Source organism: Neolamprologus brichardi, chromosome 22 (assembly GCF_056152115.1).
Source record: "Neolamprologus brichardi isolate AB-2024 chromosome 22, ASM5615211v1, whole genome shotgun sequence".
In the NCBI taxonomy this organism is placed as follows: Eukaryota; Metazoa; Chordata; class Actinopteri; order Cichliformes; family Cichlidae; genus Neolamprologus; species Neolamprologus brichardi.
Window position 1 is genome coordinate 18805955 of NC_142124.1, and position 11546 is coordinate 18817500.

An 11546-nucleotide genomic window follows, 5' to 3' on the forward strand; every position below is an offset into this window, starting at 1 on the left:
CTAAGTTTACTGGCTGCATATTGTGTACAGTTTGTCAACAGACTGACTAAATAGATTCAGACATGGCCGGAGGAAATGTGTTTGCTGTGACATTCCACTGTATGGTGGATGGGTGCACGAACTGTCAACAACATTACATGACAGACCGAGAGGGGGATGGTGCAGAGCGACAGCTCTCTTTCAGACTTTTCTTTTGTGTGGCATTTCTATAAAACACTGCAATTTCATTTACATGCAACTGCTTCGTTTTTGTGTGTGTTTAATTTAGGGAAAATCGCAGCCAATTTCATCCCACATCAGAAGCAAATCTAATAACAATAATCTGTCATTATCAGTACAATAATTTCTCAAGTTAAGGAGAGGTAACACTAGAAGCCATCCATTTGTATTATCTAGCATATTTGTGGGGTTTAGGGGTTTATTAATGAAAACCTCCTAAACTATATCATGGAAACACATTTATATAATTGCATCATTTTACTCAGATGCCATTCATTTTGTATTTATACTCCAGCATACAAGAACCTAAAATTACTTAAAACTGGGTTAACACACCAATAAGTATGGTTTGTGATAAATAGATGTATAGAATATGAAGATTTCTGATGCCAAGTAGCCTAGGACATTAATGTGGAGCAAAATGAGCATTTAGAGTTCTAGTATAAACTTTCCAAACTTCAATAAAAGTACAGAGCACAGGCAGTGACTGTGCATCTTAAATATGACAGCCTGGAGTTTTATTTATTCACATTCAATATTTTTTAATACCCTAATAATACATTTATATGACTCACACTAGTGTGGTGGAAGAATATCAGTAGTTGGTCATCTTTTTGATAAATAAAGCATTTATTTTTACGGTAGAGATGGCCTGTTTGCCCAATATAAAAACGAAATGGTGTTTTTCTTTAATCCTACATGCCTGTTAATTATAACCTAGTTAGTTATAGGTTAAATAAAGCGGGGGTCACTGTGTCAATAAGGCCACCGCTGACCGAGGAATGCGCTTCGTCATCAGCAACTTTTCCCTGGGGATAACGAGAAGGAGGAGGTCGCGGAGGAAAGTGGAGGAGGGGAGTTCTCAGCTGGGACTTTCCTCTGCCCTCCAGGAAAACCGAAAAAAAGGGTAAAAAAAAAAAAAAAAAAAAGTTAAATCACAGGGCACAGCGCCGGAGATGATCGCCGGAGCCGTCGCGGAAGTGGAGGTATGCGGACCTGTGCGCCGTGGAGGGGCCGCTGCGGTGTCTCCCTCCGCTCGGGAGTACTACTACTCTTAATCCCACCGTTTCTCCTCGCGCTCCAGCTTCTCGTCGTCGGGTCACTTTTACCTGGAGTCGCGCGGGTGTGGATGGGGTTAGAGGAGCGGGACGGAGGGGTCGCCTTTTCCGTTATCAGCATTGAACCGAAGCGGAGCTCACGGCATCGGGGGACGCCCGGTGTGGCTGAGGAGGAGGCAGAGGTGGACGACGGGCAGAGGAGGGGGGAGGGGGAACGAGCGTACGAGGACGAGAACGAGATGCACTCGCGCCAGGTTCGTAAAGAAGTACGGAAATAAGTTTATGCGTGGAATGTTTTATTATAGTACACGTGTAAATGTTTTGGGATGACTTGGATTTTTAATTTTAACTTTCAATATATTAAATTTATGAATGAAGTTTATAAATAATTTAAAAAATGAACTAAGTGGGAGACAGATACTGGGATCACTGGGATTCAACAGGACTGCCACCCTGCTCCTGCTGCTGTGGTGTCCTCATCCAGTTCATTTATTATGCTGGGCCAGTTTGTGCACGACTCCCTGCATGATTACAGGCATGATGGGACAGGTGAGGGCAGGGGGCACAGCTCAGCGCTGACCCCACATCAGAGAGAGATGACAGCTGTTCCCGTCTTTCTGTCTTTGCCCTTCAGCTGCAGAGTGCTACAGCCTCCATCTGTGTTTGTGTGTAGGTGCATCTGTCCCCTCTTCACCTCTCACTCCTCTCGCCCTCTCGCTTTCACTCTGCTCTTCTCTCACTGTCTCTTTATCTGCCCAAGGCTAAACTCTGACTCATTCTAGTGAATCATCACCTACCCCCCCCCCCCCCCCACACACACACACACACACACACACTCCCCACAGAGGTTGCCATGGTGACCAAAAGGTTCATTCTGAGTTAGGTGGGGTGGAGATTGATGGTGGGGTTGTGTGTGCAAACGTGTGTTTGTATGTTACACCGCCTTAGGCAAATACCAGCAGGATGGAGGTCAGTACCTGTGACCTGGCTTCTCTGCACTCCTACCTGGGCGCTCGCACACTTTACTGCCGTTCCTATACATTATTTAACCACATTCAGAATTCTCTTGGATGTGTTGGTATTCCTTGCGCTGGAGTATATATAAATATACACGTCATGCATGTTCCCAGGTGGGACCCAGAGCATTGGAAGTGCAGCTGTGGGCAGCAGGCGAGCCATCCTTCACAGCAGAGCTCAATCGAATCATCTCATATATCACAAGGCCACAGGTAGGCTGCGCAGAGCACCATCCAAAATGCTGCAGTGAAAAATGTTTCCTTCACAAAGTTATCCGAAACTGACAGAGCAAAAATAATCAGAGGGTTTGAAATGTTTGAGAGTGATTTCAAAACTCCCTAACATCATTTACTTTATGTAACGCAACCTGAAGTCTGGTAATTTTTTAACCGTTTATGGGACTGTAGAACAATGAGACTATAGTAAGCCTACAGCATAACACACATTTCACAAGATTACAGATAAGCAATGAGAAATAACAGGATGAATACAACTTGAAGTTATAAAGGACTTGTATGTGCAGTAATACACATCGAATGTCGAATGCACAAACTTTTGGCTTGTGACCCTTTAAAAAGTGTCTGCTATATTTCACGAGGAAAGTCACGGAAGAAAAATCAGGTTTTTATTTGCAGACGGTTTTCTTCATCTTTCCTGTCCGTTTATAAATCTGGTCTCATGGACCCCCTCCCCCCCGAGATTTATCTTCTGACCCCTTGGAGAGGTCCCAGCCCTTAGGTTGGAAACCACTGGTCCAATAAATAACGAACTCCCTAAAGGCTGCACTCCAGCTCAGTGGGGGCTTCACATTTTTGTAGCCAGGAGTTAGACCTCGCCAAGCCTTAACAGAAATCAATAAAAAAAAGCAACTTCACTTTTTTTAACTACTACACTTCTTTGACTGCAGTCGAGTGTGGGGGGTTAACATAGCAGTAATATGATCAGTCAGGCACTGTCAATATGCTGCCAGCAGAAATCTACCATATCTGGAGCCAGTAAGGACTTTTTGTTCCAGACAGGAAACTCCCAAGCAAGAGTAAAAACTTACGCAACACCAAGTGCTGGAGAAGTGGGAAGGAAAGTTATATATGTAAGAATTTAAAAAACTGCTCCTAGTGTGTTGATTTAGTTTGGTATTATTTAAAGCGGCTTGATATTGCTCCATGTTTTTATTCTCAGACTTAAATGAATTCTTATTTCTTTCATACTAGACCTCAGGGAAGCATGTTAGTTCACCTTCTGTGTCTCACTTAGAGCCAGCTTTCTTGTGATTGGCTGCCCCTCACAAAGTGTTTTGAATTGCAGATGGGTGGGGCATCAGTGTTTGAGATGACCGTATAAGGATAGCCAGTCGGTGACATTACAACAGAGCATTTTGAAACCTTAAACTTTCCCTGACTGCATGACTTGAAACTTTCACCGTGCTTAATGTGAGCACAAAGTAGGAGCAGCATATGTGACAGAAAACAAGAAAAAAGCAGAAACAGTCCCCGTTAATTATTCAGTGCAACAAATTAAAGCATCTCACGTGTGGCCTTTTTAAACAGCCGCTATCAAATTATGAGTTTATCGTTAAACAATTCTGTTTTATTCAAAGATATTTCAAGCCATGACTCTGCAATGTTCTCACAAATTACACAATTCTGGCCACTTTTCTGAACAACTTCTCCTTCCTTAGCTTCCCGTCTTCTCATTTGAATGCTAATTCTGTGTCGCGCTGTTTCCAGACCTCCATCCAGCCCGTCTTATGTGACTCTTTCCTCTTGTCTGTCCCCAGATGAACTGCTCCAAGGTTTTATCTCCAGGGCGGGCTCAGCCTGCACAGAGCCCTGCAGCGCCAGCCCATTGGCTGCTGTGTGCTGAGGACTGGCTCCTTCCAGCTACACACAAAACGTGTGTCGCATATTCCTTCAGGTGTGCCACTTGTCTGAGCCTTATGTCAATGCACGTGCTGCTATGCATTCTTATCACCGGTTCAGTTGGAATAAACAATGCAATGCATATTTAATCATGCATGCAATAATGTTCAAACGGCCTTTGCGCTCTCCTACCTTCCTTCCTGTCTTTTTATGTCTGTCTTTGTCTCTCTAGCATGGATGGGGGAGATGCAGACTTTCTGAAGACTGTGTCGGGGCTGGGATGTGAAATACACTGTTTTGATCCCAGCAACTCTAATGCATCTGGTGGTCACCTTGGAAACAGTTTGGCTAGTAACCATGGCAATGGAGGCGTGGTCAGCCAGCACAAGATGTGGCTTGAGTGGCGAGCTCCAAAGAAGCGCACGCACAAGAGGAGAGGAAACCCGGGTGGTGTTTCTCAGACACTGGCAGACATCATGGCAGCTCTGGGACATCACACAGTAAGGCACGCATGCACACACACTGAAATGTAGAGAAACAGTGCCAAACAAACATACCTTAGAGTCTTTTCACCCCAACATACCCCAAAAGCTCTTTTACTCAGATGTTCCCATAGCAACAGGGCTCTGCGCCATCTCTGGCTACCATGGCAACAGTTTAAGTGAATGAATCACCCAATTGCTTCCTGCAGCCACAAGAGGGAACTGCATACCTGGAGTTTGATTATATGCATGGTGACAGAATAGCAAGTAGCCCAATACGTTCATCTATAACTACTTAGTGCCATAGCATGGAGTTAAAATATACAATAGCTTCATGTAAGCAATAGCGCCACCATAGGTGGAGAAATGATCAAATGAGTGGTTTAAATTTGGGGGGGGGGGGCTAAACTTTCTCGCTGTTTGATGGACAAGGAAAATTCGAACACAGCTGTCTGGATTCAGTGGATGACGCAGAGGAGATTGATACAGACTGTGCACATTTGTTGCATTTGTTAACACTTTTGACTTTCTGTTATTCAGATTTGATCCAAAAATAACCAAACGTGGTGCACAAGATGTTTGGACAACTCAGGACACTGCTCATGTGTTTAATTAGAGGTTTCATGTATTGTTTCCCCCTGATTGGACAAGCAAATCAATTCTGACTGCTTCAGTGTCTGATTGCCTCCAGTTTGATCCAAATTTGGTTCAAGTATGCAGAGCCCATGACGTAGACTACACAAGTGGCTGCCATTGCCAGCTTTTAAACCTGTGTGGCTCAGTTGTTCCAACATTTATGACCGACAGTGCTGTTAATTAAATCTACTGTGATTAACCAGATTTTTTGTGAAAGTTGAGTTCAATTTTACTCGTCACACTCAGTTCTGATTACTGTCAGACCCGTTGAATCAAGAAATCACTTAAATACAGCCTGTCTAACAAAGTGAAGTGAACATGACATGTTCACTTCACAATCTAAGGAAGCAACTGAGAAACAAAGTCATTGACGCATATCAAAGCCATTTCTAAAGTTTTGGGTCTCCAGTGAACCATGATGAGAGTCATTATTCACAAATGGAGAAAACTTGGAGCAGTGGTGAACCTTCCTAGGATTGGCCAGTCTACCAAAATTACCCCTAGATGGCATCACCGACTCATCCAGGAGGTCACAAAAGAACCCAGAACAGCATCTTAAGAACTACAAACCCCTCCAATGTGACTGAATTAAAACTATTCTTCAAAGAAGAGTGGGCTAAAATTCCTAGTACTAATTTCTGCTGCATGCTAAAGGGGGAGGGCAACAGACTCAACATTTTAAGTATTGTTCTATTTTGTGACTTTTTAGCTCGTAAGGATGTATTTTCAACAGTTGCAAGTGAGCTGCAATCGATTTCTCCAAGAACTGCAGCTAATAATTCTAATAATCAATATTTGACTGTATATGATTGTATGATTACAAAGCAGCAGGTCCACTATGGAAAGCAGTAAAATGGTAAATGAACTGACACTTTGAACATTCAGAACACTTTCTCATTACAAGCCTGGTCACCCATTCACATATACGTTCACACTCCAACGGATGCATTGGGCGAAACTCTGGGTTCAGTTTGACATGCAGACTAGGGGATGCAGGGATTGGCAGAAGACCTGTTCTATCTGCTGAGCCACAGCCACCCTCATAGCATGAATATATCCTAATAAACTACCATTAAACATATAGACGGTACTGGGAATTGTTCTTAGTAAAGCTGAGCTGATTTCAGTACCATCCCAATTCAGATCAGCTGATATGCAAATCTAATATATGTTTTTTTTACAGTGCTTTTGCATGCTGACACAAAATTCTGTTCCTGACTTAATCAGTGTCTTTTCTGTTGTTGCTAAAAGCCTGCTTTGTTCTGTATCTGGTGTTTTGCTAACTTAGGCTTCCTATGTATATGCTTGGGAGGGTGGGGAGGTGCTAGACCAGAGCCGTACTTTCCTCTGTTCTTTTTTCTCCTTAGGTTCACTTCCTGTATGCTGACCTGCTAAGCGGCGAGTGGCGCGTTTTTCAGAATTGGATCGAGGCAGGAACTCTACAGAATGTCCACCATCTTGTTGCCAAGGTGCACCTGCAGTGGGCAGGGTTTGAGGTGGGCGGAAGGGATGAGGAAGTGCTCCGCTATTGGTTCAGTGTTCTTCAAGGTCTTCAAGCTTGTGGACTCAAGCTGGTTCACAGCTCTGCAGGAGAGGGTCACAGTGTCCTTAAACAGACAGTAGCAAATGCTCACAGCTCCTACACACTCAGCTGGGTAAACACACGACACTGAGACTCACACACTGGTGGATGAAGCTGCGCACACATTATCCAAAGAGGGGGAAGCAGCTAGTTAAGTTTCCTGTTTTTCCTGGGATTTCAGCCATACACAGTTCTTCACATGACAACTCCCTCTAGTGGACATGAAGAAATCTGCAGCTAAAGGGTAAAGCCAACTCTGAAAGAAAAAACTGTATTTATATTTAAAACAGCATTTTATTGTATCCAAATATTGAGCAGAAGAAGGGCTTGTTGTTTTAACCAAGTTACAGGCCAAATAATAACTATTTTCAACTCATATAGACTGTACTGTGTCACAAAGGACGTATGTATGTTCCAACTATTTCTGAATGCAAAACAGCTGTCTGACAGGCTATTCTTTATTTTACAGTTGTACCATAAAGCTGTGTTTTGTTTTGTTTTTACCAATGAATCTCAAAATGCAACCCTTTGACTCGAGTCTGATCCAACAGGTTAACTTCTTTGAGTACATCACTGTAAGCCTTAATTACTTATACGTGCAATAAAATTTTACATCGAAGAAGAGCTTTTATCGTAAACTGGGTGTGTATACTGTGATAATGTATTAGAGGAAAACAATCAAGTTGCAGTTTAAAACCTGAATTTACACCACATTAAATTCCAAATAAGGGTTACTGTGTTAGTGACTGGTTGTAATGCAATGGGTCAGGTGTGTCAGAGCACCTATAATTTGTGTCCTGTGGAAGATAAACACCTTGAGGCAACTGTTGTTTCAATGTTGCACTATATAAATAAAACTGAATTTAATTAAAAATAATTATCTCACAATTTTTTTTTATATATTCATCCATATTTTGCTATATTTATTATAGCTTTATCCATTCCAAAAACTGTTATGTGTGTTTGGTATGATTTTTCCTGTTGGGACATCCAATTGTGTCTACGTTACAACCGTTTAGCTGTTGATTTGAGGTGAAGTTGAAGAATTTGATGGTACCACTGGCAGCAAAACCGCACATGAAGCATGATGCTGCCACCATCATCCTTGACTGCTGGTACAGTGTTCTTAGGTTTGAGAGCCTCAACTTTACTCCTGGCCAAATAGCTCAAACGTTATCTTGTCCACTGACCATCTAAACCATCAAATCTTTCTTCTGAAGGTATTTGGTTTGTCCATGTGGGCAGTTGCAAATTTAAGTTGAGCTTGAAGATGTTGATTTTGGAGCAGGGGCTTCTTTCTTCGTAAGCACCTTCTCAGTCCATGGTGATGCTTCACTGTGGACAGTGACACTGGTGTTTCTGCAGTTTCCAGATCACAGTAGGCTTGAGCCTCGGTGGTTCTTGGATTATTCCTGAACATCCTAACCAGTTTCCTGTCACTGAGGGTGACAGTTCGGGGCTTCTTCCAGGCCTTGGCAAAGTGGTGACACATCTCAATAACTTGTACTCACATATAATTGTTTGTACTGATGATCTTGGAATCTGCGGTTGTTTACAAATGACAAGCTTTAATGTCTTTATGAGTGTATTCGAAAGGTTGTGTTTAATAATTTGAGATAAGCACACATCCACCTATGTATTCACATGGACTTGATGGTGGGAAACAGCACAAAAAAGTAAAAAAAAAAAAAAAAAGTCTACAAGCGTGCAACAATTAAATTAATTTGATAGTCTATTTCCTCCAACCACATTGTATGGACACTTGATCTGTGAAGGACAACAAAAGCAGTTGGGTGTAACAGTGTTAACTTTATATGCCAAAACAAATGTTGCACTGTACCGCAAGATGAAGCCCATTGCAACATTAAAATAACCACATTGTCTCAAATGTATTCACCACATATTCACAGGCGTGACGCCAACTTCTATGTGATTGAGTCTTCACTGGATGCACGCTAACTTGAAGCTCTGCAGTTTGCTCGGGCTGAGCTGAGGTTAAGCAGGCACTTAACACTCACCGAGGCTTACTGGACAACCTGCTTGTCGGTATGAGCTTTTCTCCACAGCACATTTTATCCATGGAAGCTAATGCCAGTCATTCCTCGGACGCGTTCCAACTCGCTTGAGCGCACGTTGGAATGTGTCGCTGCCTCCACCCTCTCTTACGTAAATTGCGGACAGATGTTTGCCACTAGTTTGGGTGGAGTTGCGCTTTTTACGTTGCAATTTCCACATCCTGTTCTCGGTTATAGCAGGTGACAGGCCCAGGAGCCAATCAGCTTCAAAGAACTCCGCCGCTCGACCAATCAGAAGTTCGCAACCCCGGGACTTGGGCGATCTGTTTAGCTCGGTCCCGCATACAGTACCGAACAACATTTCTTAAGAAAAATCTTGAGACAATAACAATTGTAGGGCTGTATAAAGAGACGCCTAAGGTTACCGGGTTTGACGGTAAGTGAAATGTCTTTGTTGTGTGTTGTTTTGTTTAAGCGAGTGGCGTAAATGTACGTTTGTTTGGCTTTTCCTTCGATATAAGAGACGCCTAGAAGTTACTTCCTGCTCTGACAAGGCCGAGATCCCAAGTTACATTTAATCCATTTAAGTTAAGTTAGTGCCGCAAAAAAAAGTGTAACCCGTTTTTTTTTTTCTTTTCTTTTTTTTTTTTTTTACCACGTATTTACTCACGTCAGAGGAAGTTAGGTGCTCGGTGTAAAGTTGTGGGGGAAAGTGCAGTAAAGCTAGCTAATAACACTTTGTCAAAGGCAGAGTGGGCGACCTGTCAGTGACGAACAAGTCTCTAAGCCTGAAATGGACGCATTCCTTCATTCACGATTAATCACTAAATCCTCCAGGTAGCTTGGTAATAATATACACATCCCGAGGTACGAAGGTAGCGACCCTCCATTTTTCCCGCTTTCTTTTTCTTTCCTTTTCTACACACAGTAACATTTATGCCATGATTCACCACCAACAGGAAAAAACTTGTAATTAGGCAGCTGCAATGGGCAACAGCAGTCACAACAGGGTGTACTTAGAGAGTAAACCAAAATCAAGGCCGCACTGTGTTGAAAGCAGGGAGAGTCTGCAGTCACTGCAAATCTCTGACCCCTTAATAGGAACTGTCGTTTGCTTATCTTATTCAGTCTGGACACTGTGGAGTTACTGCACTGCGTGAGCTCACACGGCTGCCCTGACTGTAATCTGTTTAAAATAACGTGATGTGTTTCCACTGCTGTAAGCAGTGCGGAAATCACAAATCCACCTAGTTCTGCTCTTTGCTATTTTGGACATTTTAGATTTGTCCACTCTAAACCGGGTGGGTGGTGCATGTTCGATGGGTGGAGCGAAGGCATGGTTTTGCTTCTGCTTTAGCTCTGTCTGGGTCAGTGTATTTTTGTAGGCGTCTGTCTCATGTGACTTATTTAGGAATGGAAGGAACGTGTTTTTGTTTTAACCTCAGTTTGATTAGTCTGTGAATTGTTAGGACCAGTTCACAGTCATGTCATAATGAAAATAGGTGCTCATTGGGCGCAAAAGTATAGTAAAATTGAATATTAATTTGATTACATTTATACGTTATACACTCCCCTGACCTACCTCTCCTTTTCCAACAGGGTTGGGCTGCCCTACCCCCAGCACACCCCACCATGCCTCTGGTGACGAGGAATATAGAGCCGCGGCATATTTGTCGCCATCCCATTCCTTCTAACATCCGCAGTGAGCTGGAATGTGTCACCAACATAAGCCTGGCCAACATCATCCGCCAGCTCGGCAGCCTCAGTAAGCTTCTGTTATGCTCGGATGTCAGTGTGTGTATGAATGGTTAATGAGCAGTGATGAATATGTATTACATGGATGTTTATTGTTTTTAAAAAAAGGTTAATGCATTTTTATGTAGATGTGAATTTTCATTGGCTATGCATACGTGAGATAAATCCTTTAATTGGTGCAAGTGAGAAACTTGTGTGTGTGTGCACGCGTGCAGGCAAATATGCAGAGGACGTGTTCGGGGAGCTGTTTGTTCAGGCTGGAGAATTTGCCGGCAGGGTGAGCTCGCTTGGAGAAAGAGTGGATCGCCTGCAGGTTAAAGTCACCCAGCTGGACCCCAAAGAAGAGGAGGGTATGTACTTGCACATTTTACTGTTAACGTTACTACTTATACTGGTATCAGTGTAGAGTATTGGTTTGAAACCTCCTTTGCAGAGAATCTAATGAACACAATACATGTTTAAAACATTGCCGGTCTGTTTCTCTCAGTTTCTTTGCATGGAATCACTGCAAAGAAGGCTTTCAAAAGCAGTCTGACCCAGGACCAGCAGCTCTTCACCAGGCCGTCTCTGCCAATGCCTGTACAAGACACTTACACGACCTGCGATCCTCCTCCACCGCTCAACCAGCTCAGCGTATACCGGTAAGATGCTGCACAGGCCAAGCTCATATTTATCCACTGCAGCAGCTCCAGCAGTGAATAACAAGAACACGTGCAAGCGCATGTGCCCATATGGAAACACACATGCATGGGAGATTCTTGTAATGACTGTGCATTATTTAAGCTTACCCCTGTTACATGTGCTTCTTATCAAGAAGAGGGTCTCGGAGGTGTCTGGGAAGTATTAGGTTTGATTTAAGGAGGCTCAGTCTAACACGAATGGCAGTTTTACACTAGAAAACGCATAGTACGCCTTTACAAAAT

General features: G+C 43.1%; 2 protein-coding genes across 2 annotated transcripts in view; both read left to right on the forward strand.

The window, feature by feature from the left end:
* The first annotated feature begins 1077 nt into the window (after window positions 1–1077).
* Window positions 1078–7704, forward strand: LOC102797528 (putative methyltransferase-like protein 24). The gene is made up of 5 exons (XM_006787735.3): window positions 1078–1531; window positions 2408–2506; window positions 4072–4208; window positions 4386–4653; window positions 6639–7704. Exons 1-5 carry the CDS (start codon window positions 1208–1210, stop codon window positions 6942–6944), a joined length of 1134 nt encoding a protein of 377 aa, XP_006787798.1. The 5' UTR covers window positions 1078–1207; the 3' UTR covers window positions 6945–7704.
* Window positions 7705–9181: 1477 nt separating this feature from the next.
* wasf2 (WASP family member 2) overlaps window positions 9182–11546 on the forward strand; it is an 11096-nt gene continuing 8731 nt past the window's right edge. The window contains exons 1-4 of the mRNA XM_006787734.3: window positions 9182–9304; window positions 10468–10633; window positions 10839–10973; window positions 11111–11264. Of these exons, the coding sequence (XP_006787797.1) occupies window positions 10501–10633; window positions 10839–10973; window positions 11111–11264 (422 nt within the window). The 5' untranslated portion in view covers window positions 9182–9304; window positions 10468–10500. The remainder of the gene's footprint in view (window positions 9305–10467; window positions 10634–10838; window positions 10974–11110; window positions 11265–11546) is intronic.